The sequence below is a fragment of the Strongylocentrotus purpuratus genome, unplaced genomic scaffold, assembly GCF_000002235.5.
Source record: "Strongylocentrotus purpuratus isolate Spur 01 unplaced genomic scaffold, Spur_5.0 spur5_scaffold_7, whole genome shotgun sequence".
Taxonomy (NCBI): Eukaryota; Metazoa; Echinodermata; class Echinoidea; order Camarodonta; family Strongylocentrotidae; genus Strongylocentrotus; species Strongylocentrotus purpuratus.
In genome coordinates this window covers 27,046,725-27,074,092 of record NW_022145613.1, presented here as the reverse complement: position 1 = coordinate 27,074,092, position 27,368 = coordinate 27,046,725, and the positions used below count along the sequence as shown (strand labels likewise).

General features: G+C 36.0%; 1 protein-coding gene across 18 annotated transcripts in view; it reads left to right on the top strand.

Moving 5' to 3' along the window:
- Window positions 1-27,368, top strand: part of LOC574871 (protein scribble homolog) — a 121,056-nt gene that overhangs the window by 61,411 nt on the left and 32,277 nt on the right. For 15 of the 18 annotated variants that reach the window (XM_030974598.1, XM_030974593.1, XM_030974592.1 and 12 more), the window contains exons 7-26: window positions 1,165-1,237; window positions 1,755-1,800; window positions 3,823-3,906; window positions 5,211-5,393; window positions 7,367-7,469; window positions 7,872-7,990; window positions 9,939-10,049; window positions 10,807-11,055; window positions 11,707-11,922; window positions 15,158-15,247; window positions 15,523-15,600; window positions 15,884-16,054; window positions 18,602-18,715; window positions 22,023-22,115; window positions 23,204-23,284; window positions 23,998-24,124; window positions 24,638-24,825; window positions 25,645-25,821; window positions 26,521-26,637; window positions 27,300-27,362. In XM_030974598.1, the coding sequence (XP_030830458.1) occupies window positions 1,165-1,237; window positions 1,755-1,800; window positions 3,823-3,906; window positions 5,211-5,393; window positions 7,367-7,469; window positions 7,872-7,990; window positions 9,939-10,049; window positions 10,807-11,055; window positions 11,707-11,922; window positions 15,158-15,247; window positions 15,523-15,600; window positions 15,884-16,054; window positions 18,602-18,715; window positions 22,023-22,115; window positions 23,204-23,284; window positions 23,998-24,124; window positions 24,638-24,825; window positions 25,645-25,821; window positions 26,521-26,637; window positions 27,300-27,362 (2,483 nt within the window). The remainder of the gene's footprint in view (window positions 1-1,164; window positions 1,238-1,754; window positions 1,801-3,822; window positions 3,907-5,210; window positions 5,394-7,366; window positions 7,470-7,871; window positions 7,991-9,938; window positions 10,050-10,806; window positions 11,056-11,706; window positions 11,923-15,157; window positions 15,248-15,522; window positions 15,601-15,883; window positions 16,055-18,601; window positions 18,716-22,022; window positions 22,116-23,203; window positions 23,285-23,997; window positions 24,125-24,637; window positions 24,826-25,644; window positions 25,822-26,520; window positions 26,638-27,299; window positions 27,363-27,368) is intronic. The other 3 variants (XM_030974591.1, XM_030974594.1, XM_030974597.1) reach the window with 3 other exon arrangements.

The following is a 27,368-nucleotide window of genomic DNA, read 5'->3' as shown; positions in this document are numbered from 1 at the left end:
TGATTAGTTTTCGTTTTTCTTTCTTTATTTCTATACCGGAAGAAATAGGCATGTCCCTGTTTTGAACTCCAATAATAATTTCTCCGGAAGTCCCTTTGCTTCGTATTCAGCTGGTTAAATTGTGTTTATAGAATTTGCCTTTGGCTCAATGAAATTTTATCTCGAGTTCTCAATGATGATGTTTTAATCGAAATGATTGTAGTTTACATACATGTGCATGTAACAGGCCTGGCATGTAATTAATGTCCAATGAATTGTTCATTTTAAAAACACATTTGAAGATATTATATTGACTTGAATTGAATTTAATTGAATTGAGTTTATTGACTCATTTGTCATACAAAAGAAATTCTTTTTCCATTGGCTTTAACAATAACAAAGATCATGTCACATCAGAATTATACATAATAAAGAATTGTACAATGACAAATATACACTAATGTGATCACAAAAACAGAAGAAAATACGGAAGCAGTTTTAAGGGAGCTACATAACCTACATGTACCTGTGTCAGAAAAATGATACAGGAAAAAGTAATTTATCTCATTAACCCATTTTAACGCCCTACAATAATGTGTGAATAAACAATTAATGCTCGCTTCTAATCACAGCCTTGTACATGTTTCAAGCTCTAGATTGAGTACAATAGATGTATTAATGAACACGACACTGAATTGAATAAATGTAATTTAAATGGTTATATTTCAATCGAAATTCACTCTCATACCATATTGCTGTGCTAATTTGTGAGAAAAGAAAAGAAATATTTACAGGTCATTGACTGTACACAATATTAGCATGGTTGTAAATTCATTTACTTGTTGAGTTGATATGATCTTATTATCTCAAGTGAACTGTTTTCTAATGACTAGGTCACCCTTCCTCTTTTGCTTATTGTATAGTCAATTAAATGTTATTTCTTCATTTTTTAATGATGTTCTTTTTTTTTGGGGGGGGGGGGGAGGTATATACAATTTTCTTCATTTAATCAATTTGTCAAATTTGATATGGCTCTTTCTGTATCAACATGTACACATATATATTTCATTTTATTGATAAACCACATTTGGAATGGCTTAAATGTACAATATTTTGACATGGGGATAGTACATTGACCTGTTATTTCATATCTCTCTTTTAACATTATTTTTGTTATATTTCCAGGTAAACTGAAAGATCTGAGTATCCTTAAGATCGATCAGAACAGACTAATTACCCTCACGCCTGCTATTGGGAGGTAAGTCTCATATTATATGTAAAACAGTATTGTGCATGAATGTTGCAAGAAAAGAAAAAAAGATGATCATTGATCTTTTCAAAAATATTTCTATTTAGGATTAAATGTTGCATTTAAGAAAATTTAATTCTAAAACTTATTTTATTTTGTTTGTGTGTTTATTCATTCAGTCATTTATTTTTTGTTTAATAGACGCAATCAGCTATTGTAGAATGTAATCTTCTTTGTAATCTTTTCCAACGTGACTTGTTTTTTGAAATCCTTGCAATAACTTTCAATTTGCAGCATATTTTACTGCAAATAGAAAAATAGGGTATGGTTGCTCTACTATTGCCTTGTAAATGATTTGAAATAATATTGGAAGATGTATAATATATGCTGATTCCCTTCATTGTTTGCACTGTGTTCTAAAACTAGCCTTACTAATAATGTTGTTAAATGGAATTTGATCCGTCCCCTGTTAATGTAATGATCAGTTGAAACATAATTAAGTATTCTTTTTTGTTTTCCTTTTCAGTTGTGAGAACATGCAAGAACTCATTCTGACAGAAAACTTGTTACAGGTGAGTTGATTTGATGATATAACTTCCTTTAATAATGGCTTGACACAGTGTGGCAAGACTTTGTTGTTATAAAGACAGTTGATGACAGACGATTTTTGTATTAAACAAATCTTAGATGATCATTGTTGCAAGGCAGACATTGGAAAATCACAAAGTTGTACGACAATGGTTGTAAAACGGAGTTGCAACAAAAAGTTTCCTGATATTGTTGTGTTGCTGTATTGTTAGACACTATTGTGAGGTAGCATTGTGATAGGCATGTAGCATCACAAGACATTGCTGTCATAAAACTCAATTTGAAACAAAAGCTGATACTTATAGAGCTGTGTTCTCTCACAGGTACATGTCAATGTAAATTTATGGCAGGCATCATATTCATAACAGAATGGGGTTTAATACCTAGGCTTTACCAGGTATTGCAATAGAATGTCAATCTATTAACCATAAGTACTCCCAATATGACCATACAGACTTGAATTGAAGTTTTTTAAGAGGGTCCAAAGTCTGTATTGAGGGTCGTGACATTTTGCATCAGGAGGCCAAAAACAAAGAGCAGCTGTTTCTGCTTTTGCAGCGACTTTTGTGTCTTCTGCGATACTTTGCTCAACACAGGAAAGAGTGTCTAGGCCGATAGGACAATCAGAAAGCCATACGATTGCTATCATCATCACAATTACCAGTACAGGAATGAGAACTAGTGGTTAGATGGCTCATATCAAAAATGAAGGAGGGAGGGAAAGGGAAAGAGAGAGAGAGAGAGAGAGAGAGAGAGAGAGAGAGAGAGAGAGAGAGAGAGACATTTCACAGTTTTGTGCTTTTCTTGTCAGGGTTTCCTTTAACATGATAATAGTTGTCGAACAAATTTGATGATATGTAACTTTGTAATCTGTTACTCTGTCAATTACTATATAGTCATTTTGTTTTAATTATGAAACAATATGTCTTTTATGTTTGTTGTTATCTGTATTGTATGTCAAATATGACACCAATAAACTGATTTTTTAGAAATTATATAAAGCAGATGACCTGGGAAATTAATATTCAATACATGTTGGATGGAAATTTTCTTTGTTTGTTGTTTGGGATTTGTCATAAAAGTCATATTTTTCAAATGATGATGATGATAATAATAGAGGGAAGAATTGTTTTGCTTCATAATTTCACCAATTAAATATATTGTATTAAAAAAAAGATAATGTGGGATGAAGGCGAGGGTGGTGACATTCTTATCAGGATGATTGTAACTGCATACTATGTTCACGTACAAACATGAGGGTGAATCTAGAAATCAATCGCCAGCAAACCACTTCTGGAAGAGGCAATCAAAGTGTTGATCCGAATTGGTTTATAAACCATCTCTTTCATCGTTAAAACATTGATGAAAGATTTCAAGGCTGAACATTGCCTTCAGGGGTCCTGCCTTAAACTATGGCATTTGAAAGTCTCATTTATTTCTCACTGTCTGGAATTGAACTTTATTGCAGTTTTATGAGATCCTTCACGTCTTGTCTGTGCCGTAAATCTTCTTCATTCAGAGCGAAATTTACCTCTGCATTGTCTTGGGTGGGGGTAACATTCCATCATCACCTGGCTGTGTTCATACACACCTTAAAATCTACCTTTGCATTGTCTTGGGACGGGCTGACCTCCTTCATCACTTTACTGTGTTCATACAAAACTTTAAAAAATGTTTATTTGAATGTAAATTCCATTCAAGCCACCTAGCCTACCTAGACAAAAAAATCTTTGGAATAATAATAATATATTTTGAAGCAGGAAATTGTTCATGATCTCTGCTCTCATGCTTTGAGCTTCAGTTTTTTCAGTTTTTTCTTGTGTGTGCAATCTATAAACCGAAGAGAAATATTGAATATTAACTTTTGAATCTGAAACAGAATCCAAGGATTAAATAGATATTGTAATATTTATATCCAAAAGACTGTTGTTTTGTCCCTTTAAATGATTGTCAGGTCCTGTCATTTCATTTGTCTTTCTCTGACCTTGTGTGAATTCCGTCCGCAGGAAATACCACCAACAATAGGCTCCTTGAGGCACCTCAACAACTTCAACGTGGACCGAAACAGATTAACCCAGCTCCCAGCTCAGGTTAGTAGTACTTAAAGGTTGTCTTCATGAGTTCAGAAGGGGGTTAAAGATACAGTTGAAAGAAACTGTGTGGAATCGATCAGAAAAGGTTGATCATCTAGTATATGTATTGGTGTGTACTGCAAGGTTCTGGAATCATCAAAATGATAAGAAATTTGGCCCAGTTTTCGTTACAAGCACTGTACACAGAAAGATGTATATGGGACTACGCACACGTGCGCGACACGTGCGTTTATCTCTCACACACCAATAGATAAACTAATTTACCAAATATATCAATTAGTAGGCGGTTTCCCTACAAAATTTTTATCATCATGTATTAGTCAAAACATATTCTTTCACATGATTGGTAATAAGAGCTTCCATTTCATTTTTTGAAATTGGGGCATTTCCAATACTGGTCTTTACCTTTAAGTGATAAGTGGTAACAACGTAAAAATGTGGAAATCAGGGTTGATCAACAGAATATGTAATCCCATATGTCCATATATGATTTTCAGATAGTCTTCTTCTTTATTTTTTTGCTAATAACAACCCCCCAAAATATTGAATGCAAGGTTGCCAAATCAGAATGACCTTTATTTGAACAATTTTTCATCAAAACGCAATAATTTGGGCTTACTTCAACTTAAGATTCCCTTTAAGTTGCTGTAATTGACTTTTAGAAGTAGCTTCCTTCGATTGTGACGTGCTGCCACCTACACAAGAGGAAGGAATGACCCAAAGTGACTTCCAGAGAGGAAATTTCATACAAATGGATCTCATTTGGGACTTACAATGCAATATCCAATTTTTAGATTAGAATTGGATCCCTATGACAGATAACCCCACTTTCATTCCATAAACAATGCTGCGAGTGTTGCAAGGATGTGGTATAAACTTTAGGAGCGTTCACACCTACAGAAAAAAGATTTTAAAATTTCACTAATCCTCGCGATTCGCGTCACGATCCAATTCGCAGTAAGTCTTGCTTTGTTAATGAAAGAAAAGGAAGATTTTCTAAGGACGGATGGATTTATAGTGAAGTGGATGGATGGATAAGCAGAAGTATGAATGGATGGCTAAGGCCTATGTGTTTGGATAAATTGATGGGTTGATAAATGAATAAATAAATGGATAGAACCATAAATGAATGAGTAATACATATAGATTTAAAGATGTCAAATATGTTGTCAAATTGAATGGAAGAAAATGAATATTAATTTGAATTTTAAAAGATGAATAGATGTAGTAAAGTATATAATGAATAAAGAGAAATAATAAATAAACAATATCTACTAATTCTATATCTTTGATATCCCCAGATCGGCAAATGCACACGTCTTGGTGTCCTCTCCCTCCGTGATAACAGACTTCTCCGTCTCCCGCCAGAGCTCGGTCAGCTGCGAGAGCTTCATGTTCTGGATGTCTGCGGTAATCGGCTGGACTGGTTGCCCATCCAGCTGGCTAACTGCAACCTCAAAGCTCTGTGGCTCTCAGAAAACCAGGTATGTCCCTTGATGTCATTTGTTATCTCTTCTTGTGCACAGCATCAACCAATTGATCATCCCTCGAGCAATCAATCATCCATGCTTCGTAATGTTGAGGGGTCAGTGACACAAAGACGTAACTCCATTTTGGCCATTTTGAGAAAAAGTGGTTTATGTGTCACGGAGCACTTGGGCTTTCAGGAGTTAAGTCTATGTTTCACTAGCCATTGACTTGGGTGTAGATAAGTCTTTGTGTTTCCTGGAAAGCCCACATTTTCCTGAACATTTTGATATCAAGTACTCATTTTGTCAAAATATGGAGTCACGTCTTTGTGTCACTGAATCCTCATGTAGTTTCACAAGATATGTACATGTAATTGTAACTAAGTATAAGGTTTAACAGTTAATTGTACCTACAAATCATTATACTAGGCTCATAATTTCATTGTCCCAAGACATTGGAGCAAATATATAGTCAAAAAGGTTTCTCAAGATGTAATTATGACCCTAAACTCACAATTGTCCTTCATGATCCCATAATTAGCAAAGAGCTGCTACGCTCTTGCAAGTTATCCGAACTAAACACTGCTTGGCAAATTGTTCCTATAAGTGATATTGCATGGTCATACAGTTTCACAAGATTTCATATACACAGTAACATTCTAGTGCTATACATACTGTATAACTTGGTATAAACTGTGTACTCAACATTACTGTAAGTGTTTACATGTGTATATGTGCATATGGCATTAATGTACTAATCTGTTAATCATTTTCAAAAGCCATAAACAACAGTAATATGCTGACCAATCTGTTATTCTGAATATGGTTCTGTATATGGAAGTATTCTAGTTTGCAAAGGGTAAATCTTTGGAATTGCCGGGTGGACTTCCAGTAATCCGTTCAAATGAAATACAGTTTTGAAGACACAGCAAGCAATTACAGTAAACAAATCAATTATTCATACACAAACCAAGTTTTGTGAAAATTGATTTTTCCAAAATTATGTTTCTTGAGGATGTTACGTATTAGGGCTTACGTCTAAAAGTATTCAACAAAGGCCCTAATTCAACCAGTCCACTGTGAATTACGAAAAACAAACAAACAAAAAACCCCATCAAATTTACAAGGGGTATGAATAACTTAGTTGTTAAACTGTACATGTACATATGTTTATGTATGTGTGACATACATTAGTTCATTGCTGCACTAGCTACGCTAATTGCTCACAGGGTCATGTAAAGTGCATTCGCGTGACCTCAAGATAAACACAACATGTACATTGTACCTGCCTGCCTGACTGCGTGTGGGCAAGGTATTGTAATGCCACTACCATTACATGCTGTGAAATGTAAATCCTTTTAATTAACTTTCATTTCCTGTGGTGCCACTGTCGAATGACCCAAGATTAATTGCCATCATTATTAGTCTACGATGACGGCATATAATGGCTGTTGTGGCAATGCAAGCCTTCGGCCAACCTTTGTTGACACTTTGTCTGTTCTTCCTGTTTTTACTCTGTTTCTATTTAGTGTGTTTTCTGTTTTGATTTGTACCTTTTTAAAATGTATTTCTATAAATTCCTTGTTGCCATGTTGTCGATTGTTTGTTTATCACTTTCTTCTTTTTTAACCTCTCTTCCTTTTTGCCCCTTCTTTTCCATTCCTTTACTATTTTCTAATGTCACATGAAAAGGATATGTTCTTATTCTATAATTGATCAGAAATAGTTAAAATTTCTGGATTCACTTTTGATGGCAAGTGTTTGTGTAGTCCCATATAGTCAATTTTAAAAATAAATTATTTTTATGATACAAAACTCTTACAATACACAATTGCTCATATGTATCACATACTCAACCTCTCCAAAATTTCTTTCACTTGATTGAATAAAACCTGATTTTACCTTTTATCCAGTGTGTAGAAATGGATTCTGATTGTTTTAATGAACATTGATTTTCTTTATCACCCCCACCCCTTTTTCAATTTCAGTCACAACCCATGCTGAATTTCCAGACTGAAGAGATAGGACCACAGAGACTGAAGGTCTTAACATGCTTCCTACTACCGCAGAAGGGACCATCAGAAGGAATAGGTAAGCATTTTATCTGCATTTGCCTCTATTAACCCAGGGGGTGTTTTTTTAACCTTGATTAGCATTTGGTAGGGAATTAAAGTCTTAAAATACTTCCTAATACCACAGGAGGGACCATCAGAAGGAATGGGACCATAAGAAGGAACGGATAAGCATTTATCTGCACTTGTCTCTCTTTACCCAGGGGTGTTCATACGCATTGTGATTTGGGTAATTCCATAAATTAGGGACCTACTTTGTGACATTTTTGGTGTCCCACTTTCATAAGGAACCCACACATATTTGTGGCGCTGAGTAAAGACTTGAATAGTAGAGTGAGATTGTAAGTGATTTCCAAGCATCATATTGCATCCTCATGCCTAGTCACTTAACATTTATCTATAACTGTTGATATTCTCTCAGACTATGACAACTTCCAAGACAATCTGAACATTGGTGCCCTGGATACAGATGCAGTTAACTTCGAGGGCAGGGCGAGGGCCATGTTTGCTGATGGAGTCGTCGACAACGAAGGCAAATCTGTGAGTTAATGTCAACATTGAAAATACAGAAAGAGTAGTACCACCATTTTTTCTTTGTGATGGATTCATTAACCCAGTAATTAACATTGATGTTTGAAATATATGAAATGTATGAAATTCTTTCCTTGTGCATTATGAATTCTTTTTTTAAGGAATTAGGGGGGGGGGGGGGGGGGGGAGAGAATTTTGGACCCCCCCCCCAGTACAAGGTCCACGAACAGGGTATTCTTTGTATGCAATTTGATCTGTGCAGGTTTTCTTGTTCATCAGTCCTTTACCAGACGGTTCCAAAATGCCCAGCCTGTCTACAAATGGCTTTAAAAAAATGATATTTTATATGCACAGCTTTGCTTTTTTTTTTTTTTTTTTTTTTACATCTGTGTCTCTGATTTGCAACACCTAGACTATAAAGATAAAGAATATTGAAATGATTCTGTACAGTAAGATGGGTCTTGGCAAAGTCCTCAAGCAGGTTCATCCGGATACCGGCATGAGAATCTATATTTAGATGCCATGTTTTGTTGCGGTATCAAGTGTAGGAGCGCATACACAGACGCACACCCTTGACTGTGATGAGTCATGACGAAAGAAAGATTGAAAGGAGAGTGAACAGAACAAACAGGAGAGAGAGAGAGAGAGAGAGAGAGAGAGAGAGAGAGAGAGAGAGAGAGAGAGGGGAAAAGGGGGGGGGGGTATGATAGGGAAAGGTAAAACAGGGAGAGAGAGAGATAGAGAGAAAGAGAGAGAGAGAAAGAGAGTGTTATGATAGGGAAAGGTAAGAAAGGGAGAGAAAGAGAAAGAGAGAGAGGGAGTGAGTGAGAGTGTGAGTGAGAGAGTATGTGGGTGAGAGTATGTGGGTGAGAGTGTGTGTGTGAGTGAGAGTGTGTGTGAGAGAGAGAGAGAGAGAGAGCATTATAGCAATCCTGTTTGCATGTAGGGAGTACAGCTGAGGACGAGGGGAAAGAGAGGGAGAGAGAGAGAGAGAGAGAGAGAGAAATTGATCAGCAGACAGACGAATCGTTCCTGTACGCACATGACGATCACATGTGACTCATAGGATGTTGATTGACGATGTCCGCCACATGCCTCGTAAAACTTCCAAGCAACAAGTTGTTGTTTGACAGAGAGGAAACGGTAAACCCTCGCAGAGATCTTACGCCAAAGAAAGTCATTATTTACTCTGTCTTGCTTGTGCAAACAGGTTTAGTAAATCTGCTGATGTAAAGTGAATAAATATTGTTGTATTTTTAGTGGTGATGTCATAGATGTAATTATTTTTATCTTTGTTTATGTACATATATATATACATGTAGTTTATAGATATGTCTATTATATTCCTAGTTGTACCAATATTACTATGTTAAACCAGAATAAATTTTATAAAACAAATAAAGACATCAGTCCTGTAATATAGAATAAAAGGATGTTTCTTAACAGGCCACTTTGCAAATTATTTAAACTTTCTGCATACCTAACACATATGATTTTTGCAGTTGAAAAAAAAAAGGAACAAATTGCATACATTTGCCTAAGCAAACAACATGGGTATGAACAAGTATGGAATGAAAAATAATTAATACCATTTGTTTTGTATTGTCTCGCAACCAACAGTGGTTAGAGTAATACTGTAAAATGAATTGTTATTACATCGTCAAATCTTTTTGATTAATAATAATAAATCACATTTATAACGCGCCTAATACTTTGTTACCCCGGTGATAGAAATTATGTGGTACATGTATGAATAATGCAATGAAAATATAACTTAAAAGTCATTATAGCAACTAACATTCTAATTTCATTAAAACAATAAACAAATGTAGTATACGTTTTATGAGACTATTAAAGGAACCGCAAGAATGTTATTTTATAGATGGATCAGATTTTTTGTGGTCATTACTGTTGTAATGTAATCAGTGACATTCATTTCATTTTCCCTCCCCTTCAGACGCCGTTCTCGAGACAAGACACACCCCACCCCAAGGATCTCAAGTCCAGACATCCCAAGTACTTAAAGGCCAAAGAGGGCGGCAAATCGGAAGATGAAGCAGAGATGGAGGTATGGTGACCGTTCATTAAAGGGAAATCCAACCCAAATAGACAACTACTCTAAAAAGAAAGCAGAAAAATAACAGAAGCAAACTGATGAAAGTTTCTGATGAAAGTTTCAATTGAAAATGACTAAATATAAGAAATTTAGTTTAGTTTCTTTAGAATGTGGCATGGTAGAGCTTACATCTGAAAGTATCCATCAAAGGCCCTTATTCAACCAGTCCAACTTTCATTCTTGAGTTACGAAAACACAAAAAAACATGAAATTTACAAGGGGTATGAACAGTTCAGTTCTTAACTGTGCATCCATTTTGCTCTGGCAACATTTGCTTTAGGCTCTATTAGAGATAAAGGGTTAGAGTTGGGGGTTGGGATTGGGTTTTATTTAGGATTAACAGTTGTGGTCGGGTTAGATGTGGGGTCAAGGGTTGATCTCAGCAATTCAATTAATAAGAAGATTTGACCGCTGAGCAAAACTGTTGCCAGAGTAAATGTTATACAACCAGAGTAAATGTTATACAACCAGAGTAAATGTTATACAACCAGAGTAAATGTTATACAACCAGAGTAAATGTTATACAACCAGAGTAAATGTTATACAACCAGAGTGTATGATACTACTCATTTCATAAAATGAAATCACAAAATTGTATCAACTCTTGTGAGGGTTTATGCAAGATCGCCTTTGGTCCACAACAATTCAGTAATGCACTGTCAGATTTACTTAATGCATCTGTGCTTTCTTCCTAAATTCATTGGGACAGAACGGTGGACTAGTTGTTGAAAATGGGCACACGGTGAGCCCCCACGGAGAGGTCCAGCAGCAGTTCGTCTCGCCCGTTGGTGAGGGCAGGGGAGTGTCCTTTGAGACCAACGTTGCACCCACCATCGCCGTGACGACATGCTCCGCCCCTGATGGTGAGGCGGTGGGAAGGACTGATCTGGTGGATGGATTGGAGGATAAGCTGTCTGTTGATGGTAGGACAGGAGGACTCACGCCAGAAGACTCGGATGTAAGTAATCGTGTCATGCCAGACTCAAAAGTTAAAAATCCATCATTCTGGGCCCTGTTTCACCAAACTTGTAATCAGTGACAAATGACAGTTTTTGTTATAAGCTACTGAAATCCTTGCTTCTGATTGGTTATCAGCAGATTTGTCACTGATTTTTGTCATTTTTCATTGAAAAAGGCTTTGTGAAACGGGTCCATGGACTATTACAAATACACTACTTGTAGTTATCTCAACAGAATTGTATGTTATACCACTTCAAAAACATTATGTTCATATAGATTGTCTTTATTTCTAAAAACAGCTTTAGATCAATTCATAGGTCAAATGAAATTGATGCAACACAATGTTATTTGATTGCTTTAAAGTCTTATTCACCAAGGCTCAGATTTAATTCAAAATTTGAGAGCTCATTGCTATTGTGGTATTGTTACCTGACTTTCTGTCAAGATGTTGAGGGTTCAAATCAAAGGTATTTTATCTGCATTTGTCCCTCTTGAATGTATATATCGGTACTTGAAAGGAAGAATTTCATGAAATTTCATACAGACATTGATTAGTACTTGATAATCTTATGATGAACATGTAGATCTTGGGTTAGGTAGAGTTCCAAGTGTCAAGACATTATTGAAATTTTCTCCATCTTGTATATAGAACGACATAGACAGGCATGTTGGGTTCGCCAGTGACGTAGAGGACGTGCTGACGTCGGAAGACATCAGGTTACACAGGAGAGACACGCCTCACTATCTCAAGAACAAACGGGTCGACATGATCGGGGAGCCGGACCCTGAGACAGCCGCCCTGCTGGAGAAGGTAATAGCTAGGAATTCAGTCAGCTCAGTAGGAATGGACACCAAGGAAGAAAAGGTGAGAAGATAGGAGGAGGATGGAAAGATAGGAGGAGGATGGAAAGATAGGAGGAGGATGGAAAGATAGAATGGAAAATGAGAGAAAGAGATAGAGAGAAAAGGGTAGTGCTTTAGAAGGTGATAGCTAAGAGTTCAGTCAGCTCAGTGGGCATGGACACCAAGGAAGAAAAGGTGAGAAGATAGGAGGAGGATGGAAAGATAGGAGGAGGATGGAAAGATAGGAAGATAGGAGGATGGAAAGATGGGATGGAAAATGAGAGAACGAGATAGAGAGAAAAGGGTAGTGCTTTAGAAGGTGATAGCTAAGAGTTCAGTCAGCTCAGTGGGCATGGACACCAAGGAAGAAAAGGTGAGAAGATAGGAGGAGGATGGAAAGATAGAATGGAAAATGAGAGAAAGAGATAGAGAGAAAAGGGTAGTGCTTTAGAAGGTGATAGCTAAGAGTTCAGTCAGCTCAGTGGGCATGGACACCAAGGAAGAAAAGGTGAGAAGATAGGAGGAGGATGGAAAGATAGGAGGAGGATGGAAAGATAGAATGGAAAATGAGAGAAAGAGATAGAGAGAAAAGGGTAGTGCTTTAGAAGGTGATAGATGAGAATTCAGTCAGCTCAGTGGGCATGGATACCAAGGAAGAAAAGGTGAGAAGATAGGGGGAGGATGATGGAAAGATAGAGTGGAAAATGAGAGAAAGAGATAGAGAGAAAATGGTAGTGCTTTAGAAGGTGATAGATGAGAATTCAGTCAGCTTAGTGGGCATGGATACCAAGGAAGAAAAGGTGAGAAGATAGGAGGACGATGAAAAGATGGAATGAAGATAATTGAGAGAAAGGAGAGATGAAATTGAAGATGAAAGAAAGGATGGATCGAATGGAAGATGAGAAAAGGGAGAGGAAGATTTTTTTTTTCTTAAATTAAAAAAACTTCCTCTTTGATAAACCAAATGCTTCCAGTTGCATATAAGTTGAAATTTTCATTCAGAGGGCCTTTGGTCCTAAAAGGTCCAAATAAGAACAAACTGTTACTATCAGTATTTTTAGATGACTAAAATGTCAAAATTGAATCAGTGGCCTAATTACGCTTTGGACCTCAGGAAGAGTATGTGGAGCCTTGATTATACATATATAGTTTCTGAGTAAAAACGTTACTAACAATGTGATATAATTTATGCATGCATCTCTATTCAACAGTGTCTGCTTTATATGCTTATTTCAGTTTGCTTTCCCATGTACATGTATGTATGTATGTATGTTAAGCATTTCACTGTTATTATTTCAGTGCTTGCTGACTATGTGTGCTTTATGATTTTTGTTTGCTTTTTCTTTCTATATGTCCCCTACCCTAGCCAATCTCTATTTTAAAACATTCCAAAAGATACATAGCCGCTCACAGTTCCAACAGAACCAGATTAAAGTTTGGTAGCATGAAAGAGGTAGATTTATGTTCAAGGTTCAGCACCCAGAGGGCGCTAAATTTTAAGGGCTTTACATAACTATAACAATTCCATATCTTTGAGGAAACTGAATTGTATTGAGCTCCCTATGTGGAAAAAGAAAATACCTCAAATTTAGTTTTAATTTCAACTTTGACATTATGGGTGTGTTTGAATGAACCAGAGACATAGACTTCAAGTTTTGAAAGGGTTTTGGAATTGCTATACTTCTGTAAAACTATGTCATGCCCTGAAGGTTTTGAACCGTTGTATTTCCTTTTTTGTTTTGTTGATTGTTAAAAACTCACAAGCATGCTCACAGTTCTTAAATCAATTTTGGAAAGAAAACAAGCAAACTTGTGGTGGGACCGTAAAAAATTTCAAGTAGAATTTTTAATCATTAACATTAACATTTTGACACAGTCATGGAAGAAGTTTCACATTCTTATGAGGAATATTAGAACTTGATGGGTTTATTATTGCATGCATGACCACAACAATGTTATCCAAGCTACTTCCAAGCATGCTTTTATTTTTATTGACAAAACCAATAGCTTTGACTCCCTACCAAAGCAATAATGCAAAAAAAAGTCTTGCTTTTAAGGCATTGTAATTCCTCAAATATTTGCACCATAAAGTGCTCTGTTCATCAACTTTATGAATTTTACTAGGCACGCACGTACACGTACATTGGACACTCAAAATGATTGCATGGCTATTTGTGGCTCAGATTTTCTTTACATCTACTCTCTGTATCACTATTATAGTATCTTGACATTTAATAAATCTGAAAGGAATAATATTCCAGGACTGGATTTTTATGTAGGGCATTTCGCACAAGTGATCAATTGTTATGAATGGTATTAGAAATGTGGATTGCATGGAGTAAAAAGCACCTTATAATTCTGAAGAAAATGCACACACTAAAATAACTGCTGATTTTATGTTTGTGCATAAAAAAAACACCTAATGGACTATTGATAATATATAAGCTTTTACGCTATATAAAGTGTGTAGATTTGTATAAACTAAATGTTTATTAAATCATTAATTTTTTCTTTCATTAGTGTATTTTGAAATTACTTTGTAGCAGAAGAATTAAACAAAATACTGGTAAGAATCTGTTCTAAAGTTGCAGTAATAAGATGAAGTTGCAGTAATAAGATGAATTCAATTGAATGTTTTAATTTATTTCCTGCATTTACACTCTTTATCCATTTGTACTTCTATCTTCTTGTAAAATAGCTTTTTAAAATTATGTTTGGGACTGTTTGTTTCTTTAGGGCTAGATAATTCAATAGTTTATATTGAACCATTTTCTTACATATTATCTCCTCTCGTATTTGATGAACAGATATTTATCAAGGATCTTGTTCTGTATGATTTGACGATACTTTTGTAGTCACTGCTATATGAGCATTGCAAAATTGTAATGTTATGGTATATTCAGTAGACAGGGTTTCCAAAGATATCACTTTTCCCTTGCAACTTCAAATAATATTTCACATTTGAAGGGAAAAAAAAAGGCTTTGAGATTGTTATTAAATCGTGGAGTGACTGACGTGTCATACAAATGCCAATATTGGTTTGGTTGTTATTATCTTCAAGTAGCTTAGGAAGAGAGTGAATACATGTATCTTTCGGCCTCAAGATTATGTTAATTGATTTTCTCGAGATTTGACATAGGCTTGCATTCAAAGTATGCAGTGTTGAATTTTCCAAATTGTTTTCTTTCTTGTAAAAGAAGGCAGAATGCATGAAATGTGTGTTTAATTGGAATTCAATTTCAATTGCTTAATTTTAGATGGTGATCAACTTCAGTCGTGATGGCAGTGGTCTTGGTATCAGTATAGCTGGTGGAAAGGGGTCCACCCCATACAAGGGAAATGATGAGGTAAGGATAGAATGCTAAACCTGTATATAAAGATCTTGGTATCTCTCGACCGGAATTCATGATTGCCTCTGATATATCTAATATACATTCTTCATCTCTTTATGAAATCATATCTGTCTTTTGATATATGATTAATTTTATGATATACTTTGTAAAACATCTGCAATTTGGATCACAAGCTGCAAATGATTATTATGAATAACAGTGTGTAAATATGGATGTAATTCTGTTATTTAAAAAAAAAATTATTGCTATAATTTTTTCTCTTTGTGCAGGGAATCTTCATCTCAAGGGTAGTAGAAGGAGGAGTAGCAGCTAAAAATGGTCTCACACTAGGCGACAAAATTCTAGCAGTAAGAAACTTTCCTCTTTAATTATTAAAGCCATTTTTCCTTTGCCCATACAGGAATGTTCTTGTCTACTTTAAGAATGGAAGGTATCTTTTAACATATGCTTTTCATCATATGTCTTGTACCATGAAAAGAAAAGATGTTTAATTTTTTTGTTGAAGGAAATAAAGAAACTTTAAAAATTCACCCAATTCTTTTTCATTGCTTCTCAAGATAGATATCAGTTGGCTATGAATTTAATAATTCTAAAACTAATGTCAGATGATACATATCTTTTCAATTTCAGGTAAATAGCGCCAACTTGGAAAACGCAGATCATTTAGAAGCCGTGGAAGCATTGAAAGCCGCGGGCAACAACATTCACATGGTAGTGACCAGAGAGGTATTAGTCTCCTCCGAAACCATGTTTCAGGAACCCCCCTCTCCGAAAGTGGAAGTGTCCGCAGATGAACCTGGGGTGAGTATGGGCATGGGATGGTGCATTGTGCAAAAAGGGGGTGAACCAAGTATGCTTGCTTGCTGCCGGGAATATATTGATCCCCTCGGGCAATCTAATTAATTTTTGTAAGTGAAATGGTTTTTTTTTTTCGTGATCCAGAGGAAATGTAGTGTATTTGGCTGAAAAGGGGGGTGATTGAAAGCACATATTCTTGTTATTTTTTTAAATATCAAAGCTGGGTAAAGAGATTAATCACTGCATAACCCATTCCTTTCAGCTAGGATTTGATGTTAACAGGAAATTGAATAGATGGGAAAAATAATAACTATGATGGAAATTCTTTCAGGAGCTATTACAAAAAGGGAATAGCCAATTGTGAAAATTCTGAATGGATATTCTTTCTGCATGTGCAACATTATTAGTGCTTGCTCTCACTCAAAGTCATGGAAAAGTCTCTATTGCATTGGCACGATGAACGGTCTGTATGTGCAGTCTAGTTTTGATTAGTTAATTCTGTAGATAAACAAAGATGGTTCGAGAAGAACTGTTTGATACCTGAGTTTAATTGTCAGTAAACAATTCTTTATTTTACACTATATTCTGGTTTATTGAAGAGCATTATCTGTTTCTTGCAACAGCAAGGCAGAGTTTTGACAATAAATTTGAACAAAAAAATTGAATATAAAAAAAAAAGAGCAAAGATCATAGGATAACCATGTATCCCCATGTTACTTGTATGTTTAGAACAAGAAACTGTGTATACGCTACTTCGATCAAATGCCTGCTTTGGTGTTGTAACTAATTGCTATGTGCATGGATTCTAGGGCTCCACGTTGACTTGATGCATTATCAATTTCTAGCTCCTATTGCTTTAAAACTTGCGGGTCAACGGTCCCTACAATGGCTGTCAAATCCACCAACAGCCATTCCTTGCAAAGGGATCTTCTGTCAAGGAAAGAATCAATTGAATTGAATTGATTCAACGATTCTGATTGGCTGTTTGGTGCCATGTGACTGAATATCTATTGAGTATTTCCATTGGTTATTATTATCTTGAAATTCACCAGCTAATTTGAATAGCAGTAAGCTATGAAATCGTGTGCATATATAAAAAGGAACAATGGATTTATCTTTCATTCTGGGTCTTTCTTAGTTTTCGCCCCTTAAAACCTTATAAAAGTATCGAGAAAACAAAAAATTATGGTGCTATATTATATTTTTAAAAGTGGAAAGCTAATCTACATTCCAAAAAGGGGTTTAAACAATTTCTCAGTCTTTCTAGCCAGGTCACATTGCATGGGAGCAAATAAAACACCTCTCTGGCTTGTTATAGTGAAAACATGCAAATTTAGTGCTGATGTTGTAAATGTAGCACGTTGTGTTGTGTGTGGTGTAATTCCTGTGTAAGTTTAGTGTGTTCATCTCTGTGTCGTACTAGTTTCCCTTTCCTCTTTTCAGCACCCTAGGTGCTCTCAAGAAAATGATACCTAAGTGTCACTGATGTCATTAAAACAAGAATACAGTTGCTTTGAATGCTTGTTTAAAAGAAGAGAAATTAATTTTTCAATAGGGGCCTACAGTACAGTTGGGGGGGGGGGGGGGGGGAAGAAAAAGAAACTATCGATTTTCGGTTGATCATGATATGATTCTCTCTGAATTAAAAAACAAATGTAATTGTTAGTGAATTAAATGTGAATATAAGTTAGAACTTTATAAATATAGATAATAGATAAAGTTCATTTCATGTACATCTCATCATTCATTACATAGTCGTCATTTCATACAGTATGGTATATTGTACATTCTAACCTACGTTTAATACTCATCAAGTATATACACTGTTCATGTAGATCATTCATGTGTGTTCCAGTTTATGTTGTTAATTCCATATATATATCCCATCACCTGATATAATGGCATTTAATAATCATGTAATGATTGGTTTTCCTAATCGCTGAATAACAAAACAAATTTGGGGCGCAGAAACTGGGGTTTTTGCTACTATGTGGACAGGCAGGATTTAAGAAGTATGCAGATTTGAACTTTGTGACTCCTGTATTTACCCAGGCCAGGATTAACCTTTCATTTGATGAATAACAAAGATTAATGTACTTCCATGTTTTAGGATCATGTATGATGAAATAACTTTAGTAGAAATCATTGTTGGTAAAGAAATTTTATCTTTACCTTTTCACTCTTATCCTCTTTGATCTTACAAAACAAAACTGTACAGTAATTTTTTCAATGAATATAGTTTTATCAATGTTATGAACTATTGTCCATATAATTCAAATAACAGTTACTCTTGAAGTCAGTATTTACTGTAGAAAGTAAATAACCAATAGGCATAACTTGCAGTGATGTGTATTGAACAGGAAATCTACTTTTATCTTATGAACGAGTCGACTATACAATCATAAGCCAATAGATCATACCCTGAGAGGGGGGTCAAAGTGTCAATAAAATTCTACAAATTCTGCAAGGTAACTCTGGAAGTCAGGAGGTTTTAATAATGAGTGGTTCCTATCTATCCATTGCCCTCTCCCCCTGCATCATCATCATCAGCTGAATACATCAACACAGCCGCTCTTGACCCAGGACAATCCCACCGCTGACACCACTGCTGAGCGATCAGGCGTCAAGTTTGCCCCCGAACCTAAATTCCACCACCTAACAGAGGTCAGTTGGCCGTTGGATGCCAAGTCAACATTCTTCTTCTTCTCATTTCTGTCGTCTCTCTCTTTGTCTCTTCGGTGTTTTGCCATCATGTTTGTGTCTCCTGATCTCTGTTTCTCTGTGCTTTCATTGCGCCTCTGCTTCCATGATCATCGGGTACATGTAAAATACAGTCAATTCTTACAGCAACGACTTAGTTTTAAACATAAGTAGGTATAGTTTACCAATGATACAATACTCTGATATAAAGAGAAAGCCCCAAATTAAGTGAATTGTGTTGAGTTCAAATGCTAACAAAATTGGGCCTTATTTTGTTAGTGTTAAGTCTTGAAAATTGCATTTCGGTTTCAATATGCAGTTCCAGTATTCTATCCCATGAAATAGTCTGAATCTGATTATTTGAGTTATCTACAATAATATGTGTAGACTTACACCACAAGGTAATGGTAGTTCAAGGACATGCAATTAGAGCAGATTTGACTGTATTTTACAAGTATCTTATTATCCATTTGGCACCCTAGGAAATTTAATCACAAGTCTGCAAAATTGTGCTGTCAGTACACCTAGTTGTATTTTTGTGAAGAAAAAAAAGGAACGCACTGTGCATCTACACTGCTCCTGCACTGCTTGTTTTTAATCTGTTGTGTGTGATTTTGTTGTATGTCTAGTCTAATGTTGTGTGCATCTTTGTTGTCAGTAGTAGAAAGTCAGATCTAATTGTGCTATAATTTTCTGTACTTCTGTAGTTGTGGTTCGTTCAAGAACAGTGTATTGTACCACATACTGGTGTCCATACAATGTATGCACCCAGCTCTCTCTCTCTCTCTCTCTCTCCCTCTCTCAATCTCTCTTCTGTTGTAGAACATACATCTCTTTCATTTTTTTTGAAGCCTTTCACTTACAGTAGGTTCTCCAATTTGTATTGTGTGTCTCTTAGTCTTGCATTTCCTTCTCTATTGCTCTCTGTCTCTTTCTCTTTGCTCCCTATTTCAACAAATGTTTGCTCATTTCTTATTTCTCTTCTCTTCCTCCCTTCATGTATCTCTTTTTTGTTTCTTCTTCATGTTTAGTTTTCTTTGTCACTCTCTTTGTATTCAGTCTCTCGTTCCATTTGTTCTCCTTTTCATCTTTCTTCATTTCTCTTCCCTCTCTCTTTCATCTATGTCATTCTTATCCCATGTGTTTCCTCGCTCTCTTTTTATGTTTTACTTTCTCCACTATCTCCTTATAAATTTTCTTCAAAGAAGTATTTAAAGAGGGTTTTCTGTTCTTGTGTCTCACGTTTAGTCCACAAAACTACAGATTCTACTTAATAAGTATGTGTTACTAGTAGATCTTTGCATGTGCCGTTTGTCTAGTATAAAATTGATGTTACAGACTGGATTTTATAATGTAGTTCTTTAATCGATTATGTGAAAGTAATACCGTATGTACATATATATACATGTAGATCCTGTATATCCTGTATCATTTGAATTCAGATTAGTGTCTCTATGCCTCTTCATTAAAATTCATTATCGGTCCTACTTTTGAATCAAGCCTGCTACAAAACAACTTCATAAGTCATCCAAAAATGTTCAAAGATGGATTTCATATGTATGACATTTCATTTAAAAGCTTTTCCCTTCTTGTCATAAAGACGTACACAATTCTCATGTGTTTTCTCATACAATTATCTGTAAAAGGATTGTTAAGTATGATTCCATAATACATTGTTGGTATACCAATGGTGAATTTCAGTGTTGAAGAAACCAATCTTAGGCTAATCCTTAAAAACAATATTTACATAAAATCTGTATCATAAGCCTTTCATGAGACTAATCTTCATTTTCATGTAACAACATAATTAACTATTCATCTGCTTATTGATTCATCTGTTCATCAACAAACAACTTAAGGATGTTCCACAGTAATGTTCAGGCACACCTTGGCTGTGCAGGGCCAGCTGGTTATGAATTCACCAGGCAAAATACCTGGAGTTCCTGGTATTGTGCATGGTGTGAATACATGTACATGATCAGCTTGCCCTACTCAGCTAATTTGCACACCAACATTACTGTAGATCGTCCTTAAACTTCAATGATCATGTGGTCACAATGTGAAAGTAATTATGGGGTTGTTACGATGAAGGAAGATCCTCTTGGAATACAGATTGCCTGCTATACTGGTCCGAATATCATTCTCTTGAGTGATAGAGATATAACCTTGAACAGGCCATTTTCGCAACATAATCAAATTTAATGCACAAATTTTTGTTAAGTGCCTTGTTACAAATTGTTCATGTCTGTGCAACTGGGGTGTTCCTAAAGAAAAACAAAATGTGTTGACAGTTGTGCATGTGAGAAGCCTAAATGTTTTGCTAATGATGTTGCATGCAGTTTTAGTCTTCTCTATCATGTGTACTGTATTCCATCATGTAAAATGAGGCATGAAGTTGTATTAAGAAATAAGAACAGCATTAATTGCATTTTGCTTGAACTTTAAATCACAAGATCGTGTTAAATGAGGAAGGAGAAATACAGATTGATTGATCTCATTTCAGGGATCTTAATCGTCTATCGATTACTCTTCACATTTCACCCATCTGGTATAAGTGCCTGCTAAATTGCAATAACTAGTTTCTTTGTTTGCTTGTCGTTAGTGGTGTAATTTGTTCTGGGTCATCATGGCATATTGCACTGCACGTCTTGTACATGTATGCTTAAACTAAGAAGCAATAGTTCCATCAAAGAAAGAAAGAATAACAAAGCAGTTTCAAAGTAACTAGATGCATGAGCAGAAAAAGGCAAATATTTCTGCATAACTTGGCCCATTTTCTATGCTTGGAATTCAGGAATTTTTTTTTTTTTAATTATCTATTGTTGATATTCACACTGATTAGTGTTTCTTCACAATAGTCCATTTTTTCTCCTATTCCAGTACTTTCATTTCTATAGGTGACTACTCTTTGAAAATGACAAATATTGTTGCCAATTTAAAAGTGAAAAGATAATGAAGCAGGGCTCAGCCCTATGATACAACCACCAAACAACAACCCTCGTTTGGTTCATGTAGCAACCATAATTCTGATGGAGATAACTTTAAATACTGCTAATCTTATTCTAAAACTTCAAGTTAACTATTACTCATTTAAATTCATAAATTTAGAAGTTTCTCCAAAGATTGCTCAATCATTTTTCTCTGTACCGGTAATTATAATTTTCTCACATCTGTTCACTCTCTGAGTTGCAAGCTATGTACAGTGTCTACAATATGAGAAGTACAAACCATAACAACTTTATTATTATTATTGTGATTATTTAATCTGCAGAAGATAACCCTAAAGTTAGTCAAGGATAGCAATGGCCTTGGTTTCAGCATCGCTGGGGGTAAAGGATCGCCTCCATTCAAGGGAACAGACGATGTAAGTTGTAGAAAATGTTTCAAAATGAATATAAAACAAGAAAGAAAGATTAAAAAAATGATGAAAGAGGAGAAAGAAAACGTGAAATTTGAGGATTGTTATCATACTTTTTTTTGTTTTAAACATGATTACAAACAAGGGAGATTCCCTTCATATCTATTGAGGTCATTTATTCATTCATCCATGTAGGTTGAGACTTTAAAGATTTAAAGATTTTAAAGACTATTTCATGTTCAGGTTGCATTCTTTTACAGATATTATCACAGCATATATATATATATATATATATATATATATATATATATATATTACAGTCTACCATTTTCAATGTACTTGTAGGTATTACAACAAGTTCAATTGAATTGCTGGTATATCCATCAATATTCATCTGCATATACCCCTGTATTGTCCAATGCTTGTGTCTATGATTAATCTGCAGCCATTGTTTTCATCCATATATTGGAAAAAAAAGGTTGCTTAACTTATTCCTGGAAACCATGTCGGGTACTGTCTTTCCTCCTTGGCCATACAAATATTTATCGACAAATTTCAGAAATTGTAAAGTTTGCCTCAGCTTTTCCTCTATATATTATATTCTTCTCATACATCATATATCAAGAGAACAGAATTCCCCAAGCTTTCCCTAAGCATTTATACCTTCTCATCAATTGTCTCTAACTTACCTGTATTCATATTGAGATAGACAGTAAACTGAAACGTTTGTTTGTGAGCAGTGGTCTCCTCACCAAGGGCCTCCAGGTTCAGAAGGGAACTATAATTGCTTTTAATTCCTTGACGTGAGGTAGTAAGGGATTCACCCTCTGCTACCTAGCCCCTCGGATAGGATTGGAAGCTCTAGATCACCTTGGCAGCGTTTCGCCAAACTGACGTAAATACAAGTCCGCCGACATCCCATTGAAATTGGCATATTTAAAAGGAATGCATTTCAATGAGATGTTGGCAAACTTAAGATTATGATGGTTTCCAGAAAAGATGCCTTGGTACGGATGAGCTGTCGTAGTACCATCCAGAATGAAGTGAGTGAATGTTTAACACATATTTTACCCTCTTCCTCTTTCTCTATCCAGTCGATATTCATCTCCAGGATATCAGAAGGTGGTGCTGCTGACAGGACAGGGGCCCTGTCAGTTGGTGACAAGGTCTTGAAGGTACTAATAATTAAAATAATAGTTCTTTTTTATATAGCCCTTTTCAGGACCGCAGGCCGTCTCAAAGTGCTTTACAGATATATATTAGACAACATCTCGATTGATTGAAAGTCTTATATCAATGTTAGGAAAAACTGGAGTAAGTTTTTTAGCCAAAAATGATCATTTAGTATATCAAGGGGAGATTATTGCCTCTGTTTGTTGATTAATTTCTGCCATGTGTGTGCCTGTGTGACTGTGGTAAATGCTTATGCAAATGTACCTATACAACAAAGGTTGATACTGATACATTGAAGAAAAAAACCACAAAAGTAAATCTGTAATAATTAACTGAAAATCACTGAAAATGCTTTAAATGATGTGTATCAGGGCCCTGTCTTACAAATAGTTGATATCAATTCCAACTAAGTATACAGTATAAGTAATAGGAGACAGCAAACTTGCAATTGATTGGAGGAATTGGGATTAATTTGGAACAATCGCGACTCTATGTAAGACGGGGCCCTGGTATAAATCACTGCAAAATGTGAAGATGAATTTCTGTCGTCAAATGATTTCATTACCGGCAGTAAACCTATACTTGAAATTAAAGTATTAAAAAAAACTAATAACTTTTTCAAGATGTATTTCCATTCATTCTAAAGATCATCACAAACCCTGCCCCTGTACAGACCTGAATCGTGCTCATTCCTATGTTATGTTTTTGTCAACAGATCAACAATGTGGAGATGGCAGAGGCAAGGCACGAGACAGCGGTGGCGCTGTTGACAAAGAGCAAAGAGATTGATCTGGTCATTATGAGGGAAACCATGGAGATTGAACACCATGAACCATTAGTCAGTAAGTCAAAATCACACTTTTCATTTCAAGAGCCCTGATGATGAGTCTGCAGTTAAAGGAAGAGAGTCACATTCTTAAAGATAAAGCTGAGTTCCGGTCGTGCGATTGCATTGTGAAAGGAACGTGGAATCGACTGAAAAAGTTGATCATCTAGCATATAAGTATTGGTGTGTACTGCAAGGTTCTGGAATCATCAAAATAATAAGAAATTTGCCCCAGTCTTGGTAAAGTTACAAGCACTGTGCACAGAAAGATGTATATGGGACTTCGCGACACATGCGCGATATCTATCAGGTCCAAATAGATATAATAATTTACCAAATATATCAATTAGTAGGCGGTTTCTCAGCACAATTTTTATCATCACGTATTAGTCAAAACATATTCTTTCACATGATTGGTAATAAGAGCTTCCATTTCATTTTTGAGAGGGGGGCGTTTTCAAAACTGGTCTTTACCTTTAACCATGTCCCCCATAACATTTAAGTTATTTCTGTACCCATCTCTTCATAGAACACGACCCACCAGAATTCCGGTATCGGATGAACGGGCCAAACTCTAATGGACCACCCGAGGAGCTTGAGATCGAGGAAGTCTTCCTGAAGAGAACGCGAGGTCCATTAGGTCTGAGTATAGTCGGAGGCATAGATCACTCCAGTCATCCGTTTGGAGGTGACGAGCCGGGCATCTTCATCTCAAAGGTGAGATGGAATTTTGACTTCACAAAAAAAAAAAAATTGTCAGAATGGTCTTCTTTAAAGCTCCACTGCATTACTTATAGCTACATGTACTTGCGCCCTCTATATAGCAAACAATGCCTAATCGATGCCTGTTGGTTCCCAATGATCCCTTTTTGTTATGTTAATTGAGAGCTGATTTGATGGGATAACCACCTGTCAGTGACCTTGCAGGTGGTCTAATCCCCCCTGGCCAAACTAGTACGGACAGGCTTTAAGTCATCTTCTTATATTGCTCAAGAAGACATTCTTACTAAATATGGTGTTATAACATTTTCAAACCATCTATCTTTATAGGTAAAAGTATATTATGTCTGACATAGCAATGGCTGTTGTCTTTTGAAAGGTTTTTAGATTGCTATGATTTGTGAGTGTTCCAAGGTATGGTAAAATGCATAAAACTGTGAATTGTTATGTTTATTTTAGCAGGCTTTAATATCACAAGAGGCACAGTATGGTTGAAGGAGGTTTATTATGGGGTAGAATAAAGCATGTTGCATACAAATAGGGGGAATTTTTTAAATATGTCATTATACCTATTTAGATTAAACAGTTGATGATTTACAGTAGGCTTACAGTTGCACCATGTGAGAGGGGGGAGGATTGGGGAGTCCTGAAAAGGACTGTCGGTAATCTTTCTTTCTTGAGTGTGTGTGTGTAGTTGATGATTTGTTGATGTACTAACTCATAATGAACTACAGTGTTTAGTGTCATGGGACCTTTGAAAACATAAATGCTAAACACCCATCTTAAAACACGTACACCCAACCCGCTGTCTTGCAGATTGTCCCCAACGGTTCAGCGGCCAGCACCAACCTGAGGGTAGGTGATCGTCTTCTCGTGGTGAACAACAAGGAGATGAAGGGTGCTACCCACCAGTTTGCCGTCAACACACTCCTATCCAACTCAGAACACATACAGCTAGTCGTCAGGCATGACCCTCCACCTAAGGGACTCATTGTAAGTACTTCTTGCATCATTGCTTAATAATAATAATAATTGGTATTTATATATATATAGCGCTATCTATCTAGACAATTCTATTCCGAGGCGCACTTGTTAATTATTGCCCCAGCTTTAGCGTAGCTGCAATTACAACACTCTAGCATTTGAAGGAGTTAATTCCTGCCAGGTACCCATTTCCCTCACCAGGGTCAAGTGTGGCAAATGTAGATTAATTACCTTGCCAAAAGACATTAGTGCCCTGCCGGACATCGAACCACGACCTTCAAATTAAAAGTCAAGTGCTTAAACCACTTGACTACATGTGCCTGTAGTTGTCAACCCTTCCTGTATGTACAGTGTACCCTTCTTTAATTTCTTTCTCCAGTATTTACACCATTTACCATCCACTTCTGTTCACCTTTCATATGTATGGTTTGAAGTCGTATGTATTCAGGTATTTCTAAAACAAGTTTGTGTAGAATCGAGGCAATAACAAAAATGAGTCGTCACTGTTTGGGCGAATCATCTATGACACTAATTGTGGCCCACAATGCAGCAATGATGATGTGATTACCATGTTCAAATTATATTTCCTCCTGATTTGAGTTTGGTATCGTCTTGTGAAAGATCTGTAGCAGTTTGCCAGAGGGGGTATTGTACTGGTTGAATACTGACGAAATGTACTAACTTAAGTTTTGTTTTAATCCCCTTCAGGAAATCAAAGTACCCAAGGCTCCTGGCGAAAAGTTAGGTATCAGCATTAGGGGCGGGAACAAAGGTCACCCGGGGAATCCCCTGGATCGAGGTGATGAGGGAATATTCATCTCAAAGGTAAATATTACTTGCATCTTATGATGATGTTGTTATTGATGTTGATGATGATGATAATGATTATGATGCTTGTGATGATGGGGTTGATGATAGTAATGATTTATGATGATGGTGATGATGATGATGAAAATGTTGGTGATTTGATGATGATCATGATGAAAAGATGGTGAGGATGATGATGATTATATGATAATGTGAATGATGATGATAGCGGTGATGATGTTAATGGGAACAGTGATGATGATGGTGTTTATAGTAATGATGGTGATGATGATGATGATTATGTGATGATGTTAATGGTAAAAGTGATGATGATGGTGTTTATAGTAATGATGATGGTGATGATGATGATGATGATTATGTGATGATGAGGATGATAATTATAGCGGTGATGATGGTGATGGTAATATTGATAACATTGATGGTATTCATAGTAATGAGGGTGATGATGATGAAGATGATGATAACAATAGTAATGATATAATGATGGTTATGATTGTGGACGTGAATGGATAAAAGGTCAATGATGTTTTATTAGTGATAGTTATATTATTGTGGCAAAGAACTGAAGGGTACAAGAGTGTGATTTTGTAGAGATTCCACATTTCTTAGCATTATCCAATTGTTTCAACCCTCATCCCCCTTCTCTCTTCCTTGCACAGGTCAATGAGGTTGGTGCTGCAGCCCGTGATGGGAGGTTAAGAGTAGGCCAGAGAATCCTGGAGGTAAGA